Below are 23,082 nucleotides of genomic sequence, written 5' to 3'. Positions count from 1 at the left end.
GGTTTGGTGCATTAATGATTCCGTCACCAAGGTAGGCGAGCATAGTACCCAATAGGTAGCATTCCAACCCACACACCCATCTCACCTTCCCCCACTCAAGCAGCCTCCAGTGTCTCTTGTTCCCATTAAGATGACTTTAAATAAAATGATAATCAAATATATTTTTAAAATTTAAAATATGAAAAACATATTTATGAGACTGGATGGGATACAAAGAATATTATAGTTTATTTACTTGAAGAACAGTTTAATGAGAGGTGATATGTTTATTCTTATCTTGCTATCACGCTTTCCTCATGCCGACATGTTAAGTTCAATTCATGTTTATTGAGTGTCTACCATATTCCTGGCAACATGATGGGATTGAGAACTAGAAATAGATCCCGGTTTTGGTTGTTGTCATTTGCTGTTATATGACCCTGGGAAAGTATTTTACTTTTTTGTATTTCATGCTTCTGAGCTGCAGTATTCTCAACTGTAATATGGGCATGATATTACCTTTTTCAAAAGGTGGTCAAGCATTAAATTAGGTAATGTATGGAATGTTAACAGAGTTCAGCTCATACAAGCTCCAGATATGTATTTCTGAGTATTGTTCATTTCATATTAGTATTCAATGTATTTAGCAGGTTCCCAGTGGAATGAACTAAGACCAAAGGGTAAAAATTGCTGACATATTTCTTTTTTTATGGAGATTTTTTTTCTTTATTGAGAAATGTTAAGACTTGGGTACACGAAATAAACCAATTTATTGGAGGACAAATCAAAACCCACAATAGAAAAAAAAGTTAACACTGGGCCACAGCAGAACCCTGAGACCATATTTGTATAATTGAAAAATTCTAGGCACTTCATAATTGACGTTTTGATACAAAATTACCTATTAAATTTGCAATTTGTAGTTCTTGGTGTTGAGGTCCATAGGACAAGCTAGGAAGTCTTCAAACCTTGAGCTGAACTTCATGAGGGGTTAATTGGCTTTTGAATCGATTTTTCCTTGTCTAACAGGTAGCAGCAGCAACAGCGCCCACCTTCTGGGCAGCTTCTTTCTTGGCATGATGAGCCTGTAGAACTGCTACCGCTTCATCCACCTTGGAGTGGAGAGACTGGGGGAACGCTAACATGTGCAGCAGCTCAGAGTTGTCGATCTCCCGCAGTATTCCCGTGATATTCCCCGTCAGGTTTGAATGCATTGTTTGGATGAGTGGGAACAAGCGTTCTCTCAGCATCCGCTTCTGTTCCTGAGGGTGTGCTGCGGCCAGCGTGGAGGCAGTCAGTGGCTCCTGTCCCCGCACTTGGACCTCAGGCTGGGGTGCCTGCAGAGGCTGTATGGCAGGATGAGGGCTGCGAACACTGGAGGCGTGTTTGTAGAGGGAAACAGCCCCAGCCCGGGGAGCAGCAGAGGCAACAGCCGCGCGCAGAGCTAAGTTCTGCACAGCTGTGGGAAGGCCTCCAGACTGGCAGCTGCTGACATATTTCTATTCAAATAAGCAATAACTCTGTGTTTCCCCCATTTTAAATGGTTTTAAAGCATATTTTAGTTTACAGATGCCTTGGAAATTTTGATAAAAGCTATGAGTCCCCTCTCCATATATGTTCATGCATAAATAAACACAATCACAGGCACACCATTTTGTTAAATGTTTCTGGAGATAGACTGGGTCACTAACATTCTTTCCTTAGTTCATGTCTTCAATAGGTAAAACTTAAATCAAATTGGCAAAATTAGAAATTTTACAAGGAAGTGTGAGGAATGCTCTTCTGTTGGAAAAAAAAAATAGTATTCAAGAATCATCTGCCAGGAATGCTGCTAATATTGCGCTTTCTATCTCTCTAGGTGACAATGTGATAAGCATAATAGAGAAGAGATTGAATATGTTATCTCAAGTTGTTCAATTAGAAATTAGAGTTCATCAAGAAATATCCTAAAGACTTACTAAATATTCCCTAGATATGACATGGCACATATGTAGAAAGTTAATTATTACTTATTTGCTGAAATTTAGCGTTTCGTTTCCAAGCATTACTTTGGGATCAATTTTAGGGTTTGGGTTTTGTCAATAGAACAAAGTCAGTTCTGTTACATTAATTTTCTAAATCTTTATAAACCCATGGTCACTTTTGCTAAGCATACAAATATTAAGCTCTCATTTAATGTAATTTGAAATTTCAACTAAATATTTGAATAGATTGACAATTTTGAAAACATTTTCCAATTAATTTTCTCCTGAGGATTCCAATATGCCTCTCTGCATGCTCATTCCCCCCATATATTGCCCTTGTTAACTCCAGAGTTTGCACATACCTACCTAATGTTTTTATATCTCTGACCCGGAGGGAAGCAAAAATAAATAAAGAATTAGAGTAATCATTCAAATTATTCTAACCAAACTTTCTCTTTGGTTATTGTGGTACTTAACATCTTCACCCAGTAGATCTCCTCCTCCTCTCTGATAACCTAACCTGGCCCTTGACCCCAGGGGTGCCATGTGACCCAAGTTGAAAGATTCATAATCTATAAACAGGCTTCAAGGTATTGGTCCAGGGGTAGGCATAATAATCCAAGAAGGGACAATAAGAATCACTCCTCTGGCTTTTTAACTGGAACATGTGTATGTGTTGGAGTTGGAGCTATTATGTACACATGCATGTTTAGAGGATGGTGAATATCTCTTTCTTCTATGGATATAGAGTTTCAGGAATATAGGCCCAGAATATATTTACCTGTCACAAAGACAGAAAGAATAAGCCTGCCATACAGAGAAAAGCAGAGATGATAGACAGCAGAGTATCCTGAGAGTGCCAATTTCAATGTGCCAGAGATGCCCTGAGGCTTACAATTCTTCCTTCAATTCTGTGAAGTACTCTAATATCTTGTGTGTGTGTGTGTATATATATGTGTGTGTATGTGTGTGGGTGTGTGTGTGTGTTTGTGTGTGTATTTGCTTAAGATGGATTGAATTGAGTCCCAACCATTTGCAATTGTTATGGCCAATACAATTGCTAAGAATCCCAGGTTATTATAATACAGTTATGTGTCACTTAGCAATGGAAATATGTTCTGAGAAATGTGTTATTAGGCAACTTCCTCACCATATGAACATCATAGAGTGTTCTTACACATACCTTGAGAGTATAGCCTACTACACATCTAGGCTATATGTATAGCCTACAACACATCTAGGCTATACGTATAGCCTATTGTTCCTAGGCTACAAAATTGTACAGAATGTTACTGTATTGAACACCACAGGCAATTATAACACAATGGTAAGTATTTGTGTATCTAAATATAGAAAAGGTACGTAAAAATATGGCATGAAAGATTTAAAAAAGTGGTACTCCTATATAGGCCAGTTCCATTATAATCTTATGGGACCACCATCGTATATGCAATCCGTCATTAACTAAAATGTCATCATGTGGTGCATGACTGTGTGTGTGAGTGTGCGGATGACTGCATCTATTATGCTTTGCTTTATTAGTGATATATTTGGACTTCTTTTTTCTCATACTAGTTTTTAAAAAAGTATTATTTAGCTAATATGTTATATAAAAAACCTGTGAGATAATAGTTAGAACTTTAGAGAAATATGTGTGATTACACTATTTCCTAATGTAAATATACAACTTGACATATATTTTTCTTAAAATAGTATTCAAATGATTAGTATCATATAATCATGTTTACAATTTAATTTTCATTTGCTAGAACTTCAAGCTAATATTATATAAAATTAACAACACCAAGCTTAAGATTGGCTTTTTAATTTTAAAACAAAAATTATGTAAACAAAATGTATAAAGAAAATTATGTGAAGAGGACAATGGGAAAAACTGCTGTAAATAGATTTTCTTATAATTAACTTGAAAAGTAAAATATAGTATGAAAGTTTGACTTGGTGATAGTGAATATAATTATGCTCTATATTTAGTTATTCTTTAAAATAGGAAATGATTACATTCATCTCAACTTAGGGTAATGAGCAAACATAATTTTAATATAGTGCCTTTCACATAGAAGTCAAGAAGCTTGATATGATGATAATGACAATTATATTTTTAATTTGAATCTATGAGGCATAAGTTATCTCAATTAAAGCAAATTGGAAATGAAGAACTATAATCAATAGAAACATAGTAACTTAATGTCATCATTTTTTTTTTTTTTCCAATACATAGTAGCCATTTTGTCTTTCAACCTAGCAACTCTTCCTCTCAGGCATAAAATCTCAAATTTCCTTCAGGAAAATATCCTCCATTCAAACTCAGACCACAAGGTTCAGGAGGGTCTCTGTCACAAGCTAAATCTCTGCATTTGAGATTTAGCCTGGCCAAGCAAAGCCCTGAACTGCCTTAGACACAGGGATTGGTTGAATGATGAGCATTTGGCCAACTATATTGAAGCAGAATTCTGGGGCTTGTGAGGAGCCACTAGGACGAAATGGTTACTGTTTTGCTAGGCTTGAAGCTATGATCATGTATGTAAGCCAGGAACAATTGACAAACATTTTGAAACTATAAGAAGTCTTAGAATGTAACCTGTATAGAGGAAATTGATACTGAGCAATGGAAAAAGACTCAGTCCTAAAGACTTAAGTTGAGATCCTTGAATCAAGTGGCATGTCAAGTGATTTCTGAGGAAGAAATTTCTTTTACTTATCTAACTTGGGTGCATTTTTTTGGTCAAAAATGGAAGACTGTACTTATAAACTAGGCCTGGAGTTGATTTTTTTAATGTTTTATAGATGTTTATCTAATTCATAGTACTGGTTAAGTGAGGCATAATCCTATATAATTTTACTGTCAATATTCCACACTGTAAACTAAGTTGAGACTTCAGTAAATTCTCAAAGATAATCAGTATGGATGCACAGTCATCTCGTGCATTCTCAGCACTTTATTGATATTCTTTTTTAAGGATGAAAGCATGATGCTTGCTGTTAAGAAAGTTATAGTATATTTTGGAAGAAAATAAAGATACATTAAGCAAGAGCAAGTAAAATGCTCTCTGTGTCTTACAGTGCTCCCTATGTTTTATAATTAAGTGCTCTGAGTAAACACTTCCCCTCAGGGTCTGTGTACCGTACCACACAAATTACATGTTTCATCCACTAGGGGGCTGAATAGCAGGCAACTCTTTGGTTAGAGTAGCATTGTAAATTTAGAATTTAGTGATTAGACAAAGGGCAAAACCTAGGGAGATTATTAGCAAGGAGAGGAAGATTATTTGCTAGCAGAGGATGAAAATACTTGAGCTTGATTTCTATGTTAATGGATGATAAGATAGGAGCTTGCAGGAGGATCAGGGGACATTTGATGAGGAGCAAATAGCAAATAGTCCCAAAGCATTTTGCACATAGCTATTCTACATATTATAAAGATGAAATTTTGGTTTCTGGTGTGTTTACATAATTTTCCCTATTTCAAATACAAGTGTAGATTATCTTTCTGAGCCTATTATAATTTTGTTCAAAAATTAGAATGTGTGGAATTCGGTGTGTTAGAAGAATTAAATGTCAAGGTTCCATCTTAAATCTTATTGCAAAAATCAATAGCTGAAAATCATTGACCAAACCTTGGTAAGTAGGAGTTCATCAGGTCAAGAAACGGGAAAGAGCATTATAGGCTTATGAAATAGCATGAGGCAAAAAAAAGGGGGGGGGGCGGGGCAGACTTATGAAAATAAAGAGACACATGGGTCTATATTTTAGAAATGATAAAAGGACTTATTAAGAAATAAGTCTGGAAAGCTAAGTAGTGATAGCTAATGAGGCATTTTTATACCATGCTCTTGATATTGATCTTTTTATTTTACAAAACAAAAACGTCATTGAATATTTGGAAGGATGGTGGTAATTTGATAAGAATCTAGGTAGAACACAAAAGTTAAATAATCATGGGGAAAATTTGAGTGAAAGACTAGATATGGAATATTTATGGGATATAAAGAACTAGGGGATTAGATAAAGACCTATGTGAATTAGAACAGGGACCACAGGTGGAGTGTGGTAATGTCCATGGAGATGGTAGAGCCCTGTTGATTGATTTGTGACATTTTTATTGTTTTTATTTTCTATCTTTATGAAAAATAATTGTAACCAATGCTACTTTCTCTTAGTGTACAAGTCAAAGTCCTTTATCTGATCACCAGGTTTCTAAAATTGGTCCCTAATTCCCTCTAAGATCTCATCTGCTGCTTTCTCCCTTTTTTCTCTGTTTGAACCCTGCTGAACAACACCTTGCCCTTTCTTGAACATGCCAGATGTACTCCTGACTTAGAGCTTTTGCACTTACTGTTTTCTTTGCTCAGGATATTCCTTCTTCAGAAATCTTCATGGCTTGTTTCTTCACCTCCTTTATCTTTATATGCAAACATCACCGAATTTACATTTTCTGTTCTATCTAAAATTGCAACCTCTTTATCCCCCTTCCTTGCGCTGTTATTTTCTTAGCACTTATTATCTAACATATGTAATGATTTACCTTTTTTGTTTGTTTTCTCCACTAGAAAATTATGTGTTCTAAACGTTTTACTATTTTGTTTACTGCCATAAACTTAGCATTTAGAACATCTCTACAATTATAAGTATTCAAATATATTTGTCAAATGCATGAAGTAATATGTTTTATGGTTTATATAGCTGTTTATGTGCTTTTAATATTTTTATTCATTTGTCATATATACCACCCTACCACTACCACTTGTGAATTTGTCCAAATTTGTGTGCAGAAAACCTCTGAACACAATATACAACTCCCCCATGCCCACCAGGCCCTGTTCCTAAAAAACACACGCACAAACACACAAATGCACTTTCCTTCTCCCTTCCTGTCTAGGAGAAAATATATGAGAAAAATATTTTCTATTTTGACTTAATAACCTTGTGGATGAAAGCTATATTACATAATGTTTTTTACCTAATTTTATCTATTAGGTGAAATTCATTCATATATATTAAGCTAATCTATGTAGCTTATTATGTCAAGTTCCACACCGTGACAAGCACCTAATATTTATCTGAGCTTCTCTCTCTCCCTCTCTCTTTTTTTTTTTTCTTTTTTGAGACAGAGTTTCACTCTTGTCATCCAGGCTGGAGTGCAATGACACAATCTCGGCTCACTGCAACCTCTGCCTCCTGAGTTCAAGTGATTCTCCTGCCTCAGTCTCTCAAGTGACTGGGATTACAGGCACCCACAACCACACCCAGCTAATTTTTGTATTTTTAGTAGGGACAGGGTTTCTGTCCTACTAAACCATGTTGGCCATGCTGGTCTCGAACTCCGGACCTCAGGTGATCTGCCCACCTTGGCCTACCAAAGTGTTGGGATTACAGGCATGAGCCATCGCACCCAGCCTGTCTGACCTTCTGTTATTGTTACTAACCTGTTAGAAATAGATGAAAGGCCCTTGAGCTCAGGGGAGACAGAGTCTACGGAAACTTCAGGGAAGAATCACCACTGGACTGTTTAGGAGTGGTCACATTGTCACCCAGTCAGTTCTGGCTAGTGAGATGGCAGTGGGATGCTCCCCAAAATGGACTTCAGAGAAAGCCCCTTATTTAATGATTGAAGGGTCACATTCAATTGGCACAGCCCTTTTCCCTCTGCACTGCATCACTTGCACTTTCCCAATCATCCTACCTGGAATGATTGGTGGGAGTGATGGTGAAAGGTGCAGCAGTCATGAGGTGATAAATACAGTGAAAACCATTTGTCAGTACTAAGACTTACCAAGCAGAAAGTCAGAAAGACTCTCGGTCTCTGATGACATCACTCAGACTTGAAACAGCTCTTAGGCAGCTATTTCTGGATTTCTTGTTACATGAGGGGGATAAAACTTATTTGCATAGGCCACTGCAATTTGGTTTTGTATTTCTAAATGCATTCCTAATTACTGCAGTAGTAAGTTAGTGGTTCAAATATGTTGATTAGTTTGTGTTAATTAAGAGTACTATAATACATAACTTACTTATCTGCAATACTACATTCCTTGTGAAATCCTTTATTTGATAGCGATGAGTTATATTAAAGTAAAAATGGAACTGTTAGGGAACTTCATATGTAATTTTAATTTATTGACATGGGTTAATGGCTTCATGAGGTAAAATTATATTTGAGAGGTAGGATCTTATAATAGATAATAAGGGCTAATATATATTGCTTATTACAAGTGAAATAGAGTTTTAAGTGTTTCACATTTAATTTTCCATCCAATTTTTAAGATAACTCTATTAATTTGTATCAAATCAAATGTAAATCCATTACTAAATATGTCTCAAGCTCTCTTTGTTGTATATATATCATTTTTCCACAAAAGTTTCTCTAATTTCCACATTGTAAAATGTTCTGTATCTGTTAACGGAATGTTACAAAATTAATATCACCCAAAATAGAACTGCATCAAGATAGTTTGGTTAATAGGTGAGACTGGTACAGATTAATTATCAATGCCCCATTAATATGTACTTTAAATGCAAGCACATAAGTCTTCCCATTATGATGACCAACAATTTTCAGGTTGATAAATTTCAGAACCATTTCCTTTTCTTATTATTCAAAAAATGTAGTTTTAATCACTATCTTGAAATAAACTGTGTGATAAAAGTTCAGGACAAAAACGAAAATATTGAACACTATACTTGCATTAAAAATAATGATTAGAAGATGAGATATAATTTAGCAGCAATTTTTTAGAAAGGATGGGGTGAGATTAGTTTCTAGCCCAGCATCTAAAAACTTGGAAGTCACTTCTCTGTTCTAACCACAAGTAAAACACTGAACAAACCAAAAATCAGCAACTCTTCTTAGCTCTATAAGAGTGAAGATCAGGGCGCAAGCTGCTACCCTCTTGCTCAAATGGAGACACCAACAGGTAAATACAGATAATCACAATTTATGGAAGCAGAAACCATGAGTAATAACTTCTGCAGGAACCACTGTCAAAGGCATGTAAACCAGAGCAACTCCTTCTTAAACAGGAGCTGGGGAAAATAAGGTTGAAACCTACTGGGCTGCACTCCCAGACAGTTAAGGCATTCTAATTCACAGAATAAGATAGAAGGTCAGCACAAAATACAGGTCATAATGACCTTGCTAATAAAACAGTTTTCAGTGGAGAAGCCAGCCAAAACCCACCCAAAGCAAAATAGCCATAAGAGTCACCTCCGGTCGTCCTCACTGCTGCACTCCCCCCAGCTCCATGACAGTTTACAAATGCCTTGGCCATGTCATGAAGTTACCCTATATGGTCGAGAAATGGGAGGCACAAGTAATCCACCTCTTGTTTAGTATATTATCAAGAAATAACCATAAACATGGGCAACCAGCAGCCCTCGGGGCTGCTGTGTCTACGAAATAGCCATTCATTTATTCCTTTACTTTCTTTAAACTTGCTTTCACTTTGCACTGTGAACTCAACCTAAATTCTCGTGTGAGATTCGAAAACCCTTTCTTAAGGTCTGGATCAGAACCCCTGTCCTGTAACACCACTGCCCAGGTAGCAAACCTGAATTGTACTTGAATTGCTAGAGGCTCAATGAGGAAAAATCTGAGAGATAAGTACTCTAGGGGGACCCAGCCATCAGAGGCTACCACACGCTTTTATAAGACTTACCTCACAGAGCTCTGCCAGGTCTTCACAGTGAATATCAGACTAACACCTTATGCTTCTGGCAGGGTGAGGGGAAAATGAACCATTAAGAAATACCTCAGAGCATTCAGTTCTTAACAAGAAGAAACTAGTTAATCAAAGCCTAACCTTCTGGAGTTGTATCCAAGTCTAAGTGACCCTAGCTAAGAGAAATAAACAGCTCCATCCAGCTCTAGCCATCCTGTCCCACAGAAGGGGAGGAAAGGAAATTGAGAAGCAGGTGAAGTTCACCGTCCAGACACAAAGGCTCACTAAAGACTGAAACATAAGAAGAAGACTATAGAATGCTCCCCTCCCCCAAACCTTACCACCACATTACTAAAGGCCTATTTACATCCATTTATTTTACCCAGTTATTCATGTCTGGATATCAGGAAAAGATTATAACACATAATAAAAGGTAAGAAACAAAACAAAAGGCACATTTTAAAGAAACAGCAAGCATCAGAGTCAGACTGAAATAAGGCAAGGATGTTGGAATTATAGGACTACAAATTTAAAGCAACTGTGATTAATATGTAATGGGATTTAACAGATAAAGTAACAATCTGCAAAAACTTAGGTGGCAATGTAAGCAGGGTGATGAAAATTCTAAGAAAGAATAAAAAAGAAATGTTAGAGATCAAGAACACTGTAACAGAAATGAAGAATGCCTTTGGCAGGCTTCTTAGTAGGTGAGAAATGACGGAGAATAGCTTCTCTGAGCTTGAGGATATCTCAATAGAAACTTTAAAAACTAAAAAGCAAAGCTCCCTGAGAGAGAGGAGAGAGAGAGAGACAGAGACAGAGACTGAGAATACCCCAGAATATCAATGAACTGTGGGACAACTATAAAAGGTATAACATATGCATAATGGGAATACCAGGAGGAGAAGGGAGAAAGGAACAGAAGTAATATTTGAAACAATAATCACTAAAAATTTATCCTATTTGATGTCAGACATCAAACCACAGATGGAGGAATTTCAAAGGACACCAAGCAGGATAAATATCAGAAAAGCTATATCTAGGCATATAATTTTCAAAGTACAGAAAATTAAAGACTTTTAAAAAAATTCTGAAAGAAGCCAGAGGGGGAAAACACCATACTTATTAGAAAAGCAAAGCTAATAATTGAATCTAATGTCTCAGAAACCATGTAACCAAGAAGACAACACAGTGAAATATTTAATGTGTTGAGAGAAAAAAACTGACTGATTTATGATTCTATATCCTATGAAATTAACTTTCAAAAGTGAAGAAGAAACATAGAGTTTCTCAGAAAAACAAAAATTGAGGGTAGTTGTTACCAGTAGAACTCCCTTGTAAGAAATAGTAAAAGAAGTTCTTTAAAGAGAAAAAAAATTATGTAGATCAAACATTTGGATCTACAGGAAGGAAAGGAAGAACATCTGAGAAGAAATAGGTGAAGGTAAGTGTAAAAACTTTTAGTTTTCTTATTCTTAATTTGCCTAAAAGGTAACAGTTTGTTCAAAATAATAACAGCAACAATGTATTTGATTATGTATGCATGTATATATAGAGAGATATATCTTTGTCTTTTAATTTTAAGTTCTGGAATACATGTGCAGGATGTGCAGGTTACATAGGTAAACGTGTGCCATGTGGTTTGCTACACCCATCAGTCCATCACCTAGGTATTAAGCCCCACAAGCATTAGCTGCTTATCCTTCTGCTCTCCCTCCCACTACCCACTCAACAGCCCCCAGTGTGTGTTGCTCCCCTACCTGTGTTCATGTGTTCTCACTGTTCAGATCCCACATATGAATGAGAACATGCAGTGTTTGGTTTTTCTGTTCCTGTGTTAGCTTATTGAAGACAATGGCTTCTAGTTACAGCCATGCCCCTATAAAGAACAATCTCGTTCCTTTTTATGTCTACAAAGTATTCCATGGTGTACCAAGTTTTCTTTATCCAGTCTATCATTGATGGGCATTTGGGTTGATTCCATGTCTTTGCTATTGTGAATAGTGCTGAAATAAACATACGTGTGCATGTATTTTTATGATAGAATAATTTCTATTCATTGACTATATACCCAGTAATGGGAGTATATACCCAGTAATCATCAAGCTGTCTTCCACAATGTTGAACTAATTTACATTCCCACCACCAGTGTAAAAGCATTTCTATTTTTCCACAGCCTTGTCAGCATTTGTTATTTCTTGACCCTTTAATAATCATTATTTTGAATGGTATGAGATGGTATCTCATTGAGGCTTGGATTTGCATTTCTCTAATGATCAGTGATGCTGAGGTTTAATATATGTTTGTTGGCCACATAAATCTCTGCTTTTGAGAAGTGTCTGTTAATGTCCTTTGCCCACGTTTTAATGGTTTTTTTTTTTCTTGTAAATTTGTTTAAGTTCCTTGTGGATTCTGGATTTTAGACTTTTGTCAGATGGATAGATTGCAAAATTTCCATAGGTTGCCCATTCACTCTGATGACAGTTTATTTTGCTATACAGAAGCTCTTTAGTTTAATTAGATACCATTTGTCAATTTTTCCTTTTGTTACCATTGCTTTTGATATTTTTGTCATTAAACTTTTTCTGTACCTATGTCCTGAATGGTATTGCCTAGATTTTTCTTCAAGGGTTTTTATAGATTTGGGTTTTACATTTAAGTCTTTAATCCATCTTGAGTTAATTTTTTAAAAGGTATAAGGAAGGGGTCCAGTTTCAATTTTCTGTATATGGCTAGCCAGTTTTCCCAGCACCATTTATTAAATAGGGAATCATTTTTCTATTTCTTGTTTTTTGTCAAGTTTGTTGAAGATCAGATAGTTGTAGATGTATGATCTTCTTTCTCAGATCTCTATTCTGTTCCATTTGTCTATGTGTCTGTTTTGGTACCAGTACCATTCTGGTTTGGTTACTGTAGTCTTGTAGTATAGTTTAAGTCAGATAGTGTGAGGCCTCCAGATTTTTTTTTTTTTTTTTTTTTTTTTTTTTTTTTTTTTTTTTTTTGCTTAGGATTGTCTTGGATATACAGGCTCTTTTTTGACTCCTTAGAAAATTTAAAGCAGTTTTTTCTAGTTCTGTGAAGAATGCCAAGGGTAGTTTAATAGGAATTGCATTGAATCTATAAATTACTCTGGGCAATATGGCCATTTTTATGATGTTGATTTTTCCTAACCAGGAACATGGAATGTTTTTCCATTTGTTTGTGATTTCTATTATTTCCTTGAGCAGTGGTTTGTAGTTCTCCTTCAAGAGGTTACATTGCTTGTTAGCTGTATTCCTAGGTATTTTATTCTCTTTGCAGAAATTGTGAATGAGAGTTCATTCATGACTTGGCTCTCTACTTGTCTATTGTTGGTGTATAGGAATGCTTGTGACTTTTGCACATTGATTTTGTATCCTGAGACTTTGCTGAAGTTGCCCATCAGCTTAAGGAGTTGTGGGGCTGAGACGATGGGATTTTTTGGTATAGGTTCATGTCATCTGCATACAGAGGCAATTTGACTTTTTAATCTTTCTATTTGAATGCCCTTTATTTATTTATCTTGCCTAATTGCCCTGGCCAGAATTTCAATACTACGTTGAATAGGAGTGGGGAGAGAGGGCATCCTTGTCTTATGCTGGGTTTCAAAGGGAATGATTCCAGGTTTTGCCCATTCAGTATGATATTGACTGTGGGTCTGTCATAAATAGCTCTTATTATTTTGAAATATGTTCCATCAATACCTAGTTTATTGAGAGTTTTAACATGAAGGGATGTTGAATTTAATCAAAGGCTTTTTCCACATCTATTGAGATAATAATGTGGTTTTTGACTTTAGCTCTATATGATGAAACATGTTTATTAATTTGTGTATGTTGAGCCAGCCTTGCATCCCAAGGATGAAGCCAACTTTATTGTGGTGGGTAAGCTTTTTGATATGCTGCTAGATTTGGTTTGCCAGTATTTTTTGTTTGTTTGTTTTTTGTTTTTGAGATGGAGTCTTGCTCTGTTGCCCAGGCTGGAGTGCAGTGGCGTGATCTCGGCTCACTGTAAGCTCCACCTTCCGGGTTCAAGCCATTCTCCTGCCTCGGCCTCCCTAGTAGCTGGGACTACACACACCCGCCACCACGCCTGGCTAATTTTTTGTATTTTTAGTAGAGATGGGGTTTCACTGTGTTAGCCAGGATGGTCTTGATTTCCTGACCTCGTGATCTGCCTGCCTCAGCCTCCCAAAGTGTGGGGATTACAGGCATGAGCCACTGTACCCAGTCAGTTTCCCAGTATTTTATTAAGGATTTTTGCATCGATGTTCATCAGGGATATTGACCTGAAGTTTTTTGTTGTTGTATCTCTGCTAGGTTTTGGTATCATGATGATGCTGACCTCATAAGATTTAGTTAGAGATAAGTTCCTCCTTTTCAATTATTTGGAATGGTTTCAGAAGAAATGGTACCAGCTCTTCTTTGTACCTCTGGTAGAATCCATCTGGTCTTGGACTTTTCTTGGTTGGTAGGCTATTTATTACTGCTTCCATTTCAGAACTTGTTATTGATCTATTCATGGATTCAACTTCTTGGTTTTATCATGGGAGGGTGTATGTGTCTAGGAATTTATCCATATCTTCTAGATTTTCTAGTTTACCTGCATAGAGATGTTTATAGTATTTTCTGATGGTTGTTTGTATTTCTGTGGGGTCAGTTGTGGTATTCCCTTTATCATTTTTTATTGCGTCTATTTGATTCTTCTTTATTTTCTTCTCTATTAACCTAGCTAGCAGTCTGTCTTATTAATATTTGAGGAAAAAAAAGCTCCTAGATTCATTGATTTTTTTATTTTTATTTTTTATGTGTGTCTCTATCTCCTTTAGTTCAGCTCTGATCATAATTATTGTCTTCTGCTAGCTTTTGGATTTCTTTGCTCTTGTTTCTCTAGTTCTTTTAGGTGTAATGTTAAGGTGTTGATTTGAGATCTTCTAGCTTTCTGATGTAGGAATTTAGTGCTATAAATTTCTCTGTTAACACTGCTTTAGCTGGAACCCAGAGATTCTGATATGTTGTCTCTTTTTTCTCCTTGGTTTCAAAGAACTTGTTGATTTCTGTCTTAATTTCAATATTTGCCCAGGAGTCATTCCAGAGCAGGTTGTTCAATTTCCATGTAGTTTTGAGTGGGTTTCTTAATCTTGAGTTCCAGTTTTATTGCACTATGATCTGAGAGACTGATTGTTATGATCTAAGTGCTTTTGCATTTGCTGAGGAGTGTTTTGCCTCCACTCATGTAATCAATTTTAGAGTAAGTGCCATGTTGCACTGAGAAGAATGTATATGCTGTTGTTTTGAGGTGCAGAATTCTCTAAATATCTATCAGGTCCACTTGATCCAAAGCTGAGTTCAAGTCCTGAATATTCTTGTTAATTTTCTGTCACAATGATCTGTCTAATATTCACAGTGGGGTGTTAAAGTATTTCACTATTATTGTGTAGGCATCTAAGTCTCTTTGTAGGTCCCTAAGAACTTGCTTTATGAATCTGAGTGCTCCTGTATTGGGTGCATATATATTTAGAATTGTTAGCTGTTCTTATTGAATTGATCCCTTTACCATTATATATTGCCTTTCTTTGTCTTTTTTGATGTTTGTTGGCTTAAAGTCTGTTTTGTCAGAAACTAGGATTGCAACCCCTGCTTTTACCTGCTTTCCATTTGCTTGGTAAATTTTCCTCCATCCCTTTATTTTGAGCCTATGTGTATCTTTGAACAGGAGATGGGTCTCTTGAATACAGCACACCAATGGGTTTTGACACTTTATCCAATTTGCCAGTCTGTGTCTTTTAATTGGGGCATTTAGCCTATTCACATTTAAGGTTAATATTGTTATGGGTGAATTTGATTCTGTCATCATAATGCTAGTGAGTTATTTTGCAGATTAGTTGATGCAGTTTCTTCATAATGCCATTGGTCTCTATGTGTTTTTGCAATGGCTGGAACCAGTTTTTTTGTTTTTGTTTTTTTCCCCTATATTTAATGCTTCCTTCAGGAGCTCTTGCAAGGCAGGCCTGGTGGTGACGAAATCCCTCAGCTTTTACTTGTCTGAAAAAGATTTTATTTCTCCTTCACTTACAAAGATTAGTTTGACCAGATATGAAATTTTGAGTTAGAAATTCTTCTCTTTAAAAATGTTGAATATTGGCCCCCACTGTCTTTTGCTTTGTAGAGTTTCTGCTGAGAGATTCAATGTTAGTCTGATGGGCTTCCCTTTGTAGGCGGCCTGGCCTTTTTCTCTGGCTGCCTTTAACATTTTTTCCTTCACTTTGACCTTGAAGAATCTGATGATTATATGTCTTGGGATTTATCTTCTTGTGCAGTATCTTACTGGGGTACTCTGGGTTTTCTGAATTTGAATGTTGCCCTATATTGACAGGTTGGAGAAGTTCTCCAGGATGATATCCTGAAGTTGTTTTCCATCTTGGTTCCATTCTCCCATCTCTTTCAGGTACTCCAATTAGTCATAGCTTTGGTCTTTTCACATAGCCCCATAGTTCTTGGAGGTTTTGTTCATCCCTTTTTATTTCTTTTTTTTCTAATCTTGTCTGCTTGCCTTATTTCAGCAAGATAGTCTTCAAGCTCTGATATTCTGTCTTCAGCTTGATTTTTTGGCTATTGATACTTGTGTTTGCATCACAAAGCTCTTGTGCTATGTTTTTCAGCTCAGTCAGGTCATTTATGTTCCTCACTAAACTGGTTGTTGTAGTTAGCAGCTTCTGTAACCTTTTATCATGGTTTTTAGCTTCTTTTCATTGGGTTAGAACATCTTTACCTCAGTGAAGTTTGTTATTATCCACCTTTTGAAGCCTATTTCTATTAATTCATCCATCTCAGCCTCTGCCCAGTTCTTTGTCCTTGCTGGAGAGGTGCTGCAATCATTTAGAGAAGAGACATTCTGGTCTTTTGAGTTTCCACCATTTTTTTTGTTGCTTCTTATCTTCGTGAGTTTGTGTAGTTTTGATCTTTGAGACTGCTGACATTTGGATGGGGTTTTTGTTGGGACTTTTTTTGTTGATGCTATATTGTTGCTTTCTGGTTTTTTTTTTGTTGTTGTTGTTGTTGTTTGTTTGTTTTTCCAGTTAGGCCCCTCTTCTGTAGGGCTGTTGCAGTTTTCTGGGGGTTCACTTCAGGCCCTCTTCACCTGGGTTCCCCCTGCACCTAGAGATATCACCCAAGGAGGCTGGAGAACAGCAAAGTTGGGTGCTTGCTCCTTCCTCTGTGATCTCTGTCCTTGAGGGGCACTGACCTGATGCCAGTAGGAACACTCCTGTATAAGTTGTCTGGTGACCCCTGTTTGGTGGTGGGGGGGGGACTCAACAACTCAGGGAACAGGGGGCTGGGACCTGCTTAATGAAGCACTCTGGCTGTCCCTTGGTGGAAGGGGTGTACTGTGCTGAGGAGAAAACTAGTGTCTGGGCTGCTCGAATTCCTCAAAGCTAGCAACAGGAAAGACTAAGTCTGGGAGATCAACCCACCTTTTCCCCTAGGGGCTCAGGCCCTGGGAGATCAGAGTTCTGTTCCTAAGGCCCTGGTTGGTGTTGCTGAAGTTCCTGCAGGGAGGCCCTGCCCACTGAGGAGGGATGGGTCAGGGTCTGGCCTAAAGAGGCAGTCTGGACACCAGCTGCCACAGTTGGTGGTGAATACCTCTTGGGTGCAAGCCATCCCCTTTTCCCAGCACCAGCGGGGAACAATGATGACCTGGAGCTGTAGTAATGGATGCTGCCATTCCCCACCAGGAGTTCAGCATTTTAGGCAGCTGGCAGTGACAGTGATGGCTGCCATCTCTCCCCTGGGGAGCTCAGTTTTCTTAGGCAGCAGGTGGCAGCAGGTAGCTGCAGTGATGGCTGCCACCCTCTCTCAGGGAGCTCAGATGACTCAGGCAGCAGGCAACCACAATGATGATGGCTGCCCCTCCCCCCGGGAACTTGGTAGTCTTAGGCAGACTCTCAGCTGAGTGGCTGCTGAGAATCTGCACAGCTCTATGGTTGGGACCCAAGGTACTGGTAGTGTAGGCTCACAAGTGGGATCTCCTAATCCATGGGTTGCACAGATTTGTGGAAAAAGCATGGTTTCCAAGTCTGGGTAGCACAATCACTCACCACCTCCCTTGGTTAAGAGTGGGGGCTCCCCTTGCCCTTTGTGGCTCTCAGGTGGACTGACATACCACCCTGCTTTTCTTTTCCTTCTGTGGGTCACATCAACCACCTCGTCAATCCTGATGATAGAACCTGGATACCTTGGTTACCAGTGCAGGATTTGCATGCTGTTTTCATTCTTTTCAGTGAGAGCCTTTGACTACAGCTGCTTCTAGTCAGCTATCTTGGCCCTGCCCTCCTGCATGTATATATTCTTATGCATGCTTATGTATAAGTGAAATGAACAACAGCCATGATACAAGGGATGGAATAATTGGGATGATTTTGTCATTATAAGGTACTCACACTACCCATGAAGTGGCACAGTATTTTTGAAAGTGTACTTGAATTAGTTGTCAGTATTGTAAGTTCTAAGTTAACCACTCAAAAAAGTAAACAACTGTTATACTTAGAAAGAGGAGAAAATAGAATAAAACGCTAAATTAAAACCACAAAAAGCAGAAAAAGAGTGAAAGACAAACATAGGAACAAAGAACAAGGGTAACAAATAGAAAATAGTAAGAAATTGGGTGATATTAATCCACTAATATCAGTAATAAGTCAATGGTTTAAATGGACCAGTTAAAAGAGATTGTTACACTGGATCAAAAAACAAGACCCATCTATATATTGTCTACAAAAAAACCCACTTTAAATATACAGATGCATATAGATTAAAAGTAAATAGATGGAGAAAGATATAACATACTAACACTAATCAAGAGAACAGAGGTAGCTATACTAATTTCAGACAGAGCAAAATTCACAGAAAGGAAAGTTGTCAAGTGAAAAGAAGGGCATTGCATAATGATTAAAGAATCAATTTTCTAATAAGACCTAACAATCTTTAATGTATGCACCTAACAACAGGTTGTCAAAATACGTAAGGCACAAACTGATAGAATGATAAGGAGAAACAGATGAATCCACCATTATAGTTGGAGACATCAACCCACTTCTATTAAAAATGAACAGATCCAGCAGGCATAAAATCAGTAAGGACATAGTTGAACAACATTATCAATCAACTGGACATAATCTGCATCTATAGACTGCTTCAATCAACAATAACAGAATATGCATTCTTCTCGAAGTCACATGGAACCTTTACCAAGACAGACCACATTCTGGGTTATAAAACATATCTTAACAAATGTCAAAGAATAGAAATCATTGTCTGCTCTCAGGCCACAATGGAATTGAACTAGAAAGATAGCTGGAAAATCCCTAAATATTTGGGTATTAAACCACACACTTCTAAATAAAACACAGATGGAAGAAGAAACCTTAAGAAAAATTTTGAAATATTTTGAACTATACTAAAATAAAAAAAAAAAATCAAAATTTGTGGGATATAGCTAAAGCAGTGCTTAGAGGGAAATTCATACCCAAATTTATACATTAGAAAAGAAAAAAGATGTGAAATAAACCATCTAATATTCCATCCTTAGAAAACAGGAAAAAAAAGAGAAAATTAAATCCAAGTAAGTGAAAGAAAAAATAATAAAAGAGCAGAAATCAATGAATATGCAAACAGGAAATTAATGAAGAAAATTAATAAAACCAGAAGCTGGCTCATTAAAAAGATCAATAAAATTGTTAGGTCTCTGGTCAGGCTATGTAAGAAAAATAGAGAGAGAGAAAACAAATATTGCCAATGTTAGAATGAAAGGGAAGACATCACTATAGTTCCTATGGACATTGAATGGATAATAAAGCAACACTATGAACATCTCTACGCTCACAAATTTAATAACCTAGATGAAATGGGCCAATTCTCTGAAAAACATAATCTGCCAAAACTCACATGAGAACAAATAGACAATATGAATAGGCCTGTACCGATTAAATGAATACAATCAGTAATTAATAATGTCCCCAAACAGAAAGTATAAGACCCAGTACTGTCTTTGTTCACACATGGCATAGTCATTTATGTAGAAAATCTGAACTAACTGACAAAAAACTCCTGGAACTAATAATCAATTATAGCAAGGTTGTAGAAAATAAGGGCAAAATAAAAAGTTCATCACTTTCCTATATGCCAGCAATGAACAAGTGACATTTGATATTAAACACACAGTACCATTTATATTAGAATCTCCCAAATTAAATACTTAGGCATAAATCTAACAAATCACATACAAGATCTATGTAAGGAAAACTACAAACATCTGATAAAAGCAACCAAAGAATAACTAAATAAATGGAGATATATTCCATGCTCATTGATAGGAAGACAATATTATCAAGATATCAGTTATTTCCAAGTTGATCTACAGATTCAGTGTAATCCCACTCAAAATCCCAGCCAAGGGGGTGGATCCATGATGGCTGATTAGACACAACGATGGTCTGTGGCATGCATGGAGAGGAATGTAAAGGAGCGAATGAATTCAGCACCTTCAAATGAGATATCCAGGTTCTTACATTGGGACTGACTGGAAGAACATCTCAATCCACAGAGAACTAAGAAAAGTGGGCAGGACCAAAGGAACCCCCACCCCCAGCCAAGGGAAGCGGTGAGTGATTGTGTGAGCCTGCTGGGAAACCAAGCTTCTCCCACAGATCTTTGCAACCCACAAAACAGGAGATCCCCTAGTGAGTCCACACCACCAGGGTCTTGGGTCTGATACACAGAGCTGCGTGAAGTCTCAGCAGAGCAGCTGCTCACACACTCACAGAGACCCAATAGTTTTACATAGTCCAGCTCTGCGATCCTTGGCAAAGTGGGAAATCCATCTGTACATATCCCCAGGAAGAGGGCTGAATCCAGGGAGCCAGGTAACTTTGTTCTGTGGGCCCCACTTCTATGGTACCTCACAAGTTAAGACCCACTGGCTTGGATTCCAGCCAGCCAATGGCAGTGGGTTGGAGTCTGCCTGAGACAGGTCCAAGTTCCCTGGAGGAGGGGTGGCCACCATCTCTGTGGTTTGGTAGACTCAGCCACTCCATTCTGCCAATCATGGAGAATACAGATGGTTCAGATGAAAACAGATCCCCCACAATGCAGCACAGCTGCCTTGCCAGATTGTGACCAGACTGTCTCTTTAAGTGAGACCCTGATTCATCCCTCCTCACTGGGTGAGACCTCCCTGTGTGGCTTTGGCCACTCCAGCAAGGGTTCTACTGACAAAGCGATCTCTCCCTGAGACGGAGCTCCTGGGGAGAGGGGTGGCTGTCATCTCTGCGGTTCAGTCGACTCAGTCACTCCAGCCTGCCAGGTTTGGAGAATAGAGGTGGCCTAGATGAGGAAGGGACCCTCCCACCCCTAACACAACACACCTGCTCTACCAAGAAACAGCCAGACTGCTTCTTTGGTTGGGTCCCTGGTTCCATTACTCCTGACGGTGTGAGACCACCCAGTGTGAGACCACTTCCTACAGGTAGGGCAGGCTAGCAATGGGTCACTACTTACCTGGGACCAAGTTTCCAGAGGAAGAAGCTGACTGCCATCTTTGCTGTCTCACATCCTTTGCTGGAGATACCTCCAGGTATGGGAGAAACCAAGTCGACTGAAGTCTGGAGCGAACCCCCAGCAAATTGAAGTAGCTCTAAGGTAGAGTGGCCTGCCTGTTTTAAAAACAAAAACAAAAACAAAAACAAAAAAACCGAACAAACAGAAAACAACAACAACATCAACAAAAAGATCCCACAAAAACCCCAAAGGTCAGTAATCACAAAGATACAACGTAGATAAGCCCACAAAGATGAGAAAGAATCGATGTAAAAACACTGAAAACTCAAAAAGCTAGAATGCCTTCTCTCCCTCAAATGACTGTAACACCTCTCCAGCAAAGGCATAAAACTGGGCTGAGGCTGAGATGGTTGACTTGACAGAAGTAGGCTTCAGAAGGTGGGTAATAATGAACTCCGTGGAACTAAAGGAGAATGTTGTAACTCAACGCAAAATCCTAGACAGTCATTTTGTGGATATAAATAAACTTTCTAAAGTTTAAATGAAGAGGCAAAGCCCAGAATAGCTAACACAGTATTGGAGAAGAATAAAGTTGAAGGACTAACACTACCTGACATCAAGACTCACTATAAAGCCACTGTAAACCGAACAGTGTGGTATTGGCAAAAGGATGGACAAACAGATCAAGGAAACAGAATAGAGAGTACAGAAATAGACCTACATAAATACAATCAACTGATCTTTGACAGTGGGAGCAAGGGAGGCAATGGAATACTACGGAGAAAATTCTTTTCAACAAATGGTGCTGAAACCACTGAACACCCACATTGCAAAAACAAAACAACAATAACAAAATGAAACTAGACACAGACCTTAAATCTTTCACAAAATGTAACTGAAATTGGATCATAGATCTAAAAGTAAAAAACAAAAACATTTAAAACCCCTGGAAGATAAGAGAAAATCTAGATGATTAAGGGTTTGGCAATGCCTTTTTAGATGCCAACCCAAAGGCACGATCCAAGAAAGAAAGAAGTGACAAACTGGACTTCATTAGAATTAAAATATTCTGCCTCACAAAAAACACTGTCAGGAGAATAAGAAGAAAAGCCACACACTGGAAGAAAATATTTGCAAAGGACATATCTGATAAAAGATTGTTATCCAAAATATACAAAGAACTTTTAAAACAATAAGAAAACTAACAACCCAGTTTATAAATTGACCAAAACTCTAGAGTAACACTTCACCCAAGAATATACACAGATGGAAAATTATCATATGAAAAGATGTTCTATATCATATGTCAGCAGGGAAGTAAATAGCAATGAGATACTACACACATATTAGAATGGCCAAAATCCAGAGCACTGATGGTACCAAATACTGGAGAGGATGTAACACAAAGCCTCATTTAAAGCTGGTGGGAATGCAAAATGGTACAGCCACTTCAAAAGACAGCTTGATGGCTTTCTATAAAACCAAACATTCTCTCACCATACAATCCAACAGTCATACTCCTTGGTATTTAATCAAAGGAGTTAAAAACTTATGTCCACACAAAACCTGCACAAGGATGTTTTTAAGCAGCTTTATTAGTAATTGCCAAAAGTTGGAAACAACCGAGATGTCCTTCAGTAGGTTAATAAATTGGAACATCTAGACAATGGAGTATTACTCAGCTTTAGAAAAATTGAGCTTTGAAGTCATGAAAACACATGGGGGAGACTTAAGTGCATATTCCTAAGTCAAAGAAGCCAGCTGAAAGCACTACACTCAGTAGGATTCTAACTACATGACATTGAAAACAAAACTATGGAGCTAGTAATCAGTGGTTGCCAGGGTTTAAGGGATATGGATGAATATTTGGAGTACACAATTTCAGTGCACTGA

General features: G+C 37.7%; 1 protein-coding gene across 1 annotated transcript; it reads right to left on the bottom strand.

Moving 5' to 3' along the window:
• Window positions 1-1,001: 1,001 nt before the first annotated feature.
• LOC126931621 (polyadenylate-binding protein 4) lies at window positions 1,002-21,227 on the bottom strand. Its single transcript, XM_050750004.1, has 3 exons — window positions 21,190-21,227; window positions 20,610-20,727; window positions 1,002-1,478 (listed from the first exon to the last, which is right to left on the bottom strand). Exons 1-3 carry the CDS (start codon window positions 21,225-21,227, stop codon window positions 1,002-1,004), a joined length of 633 nt encoding a protein of 210 aa, XP_050605961.1.
• Between the last annotated feature and the right edge of the window lie 1,855 nt (window positions 21,228-23,082).

The sequence above is a fragment of the Macaca thibetana genome, chromosome 11 (assembly GCF_024542745.1).
Source record: "Macaca thibetana thibetana isolate TM-01 chromosome 11, ASM2454274v1, whole genome shotgun sequence".
Taxonomy (NCBI): Eukaryota; Metazoa; Chordata; class Mammalia; order Primates; family Cercopithecidae; genus Macaca; species Macaca thibetana.
Note: the sequence above shows the minus strand (reverse complement) of the source record. Positions and strands in the feature narration are given on the sequence as shown.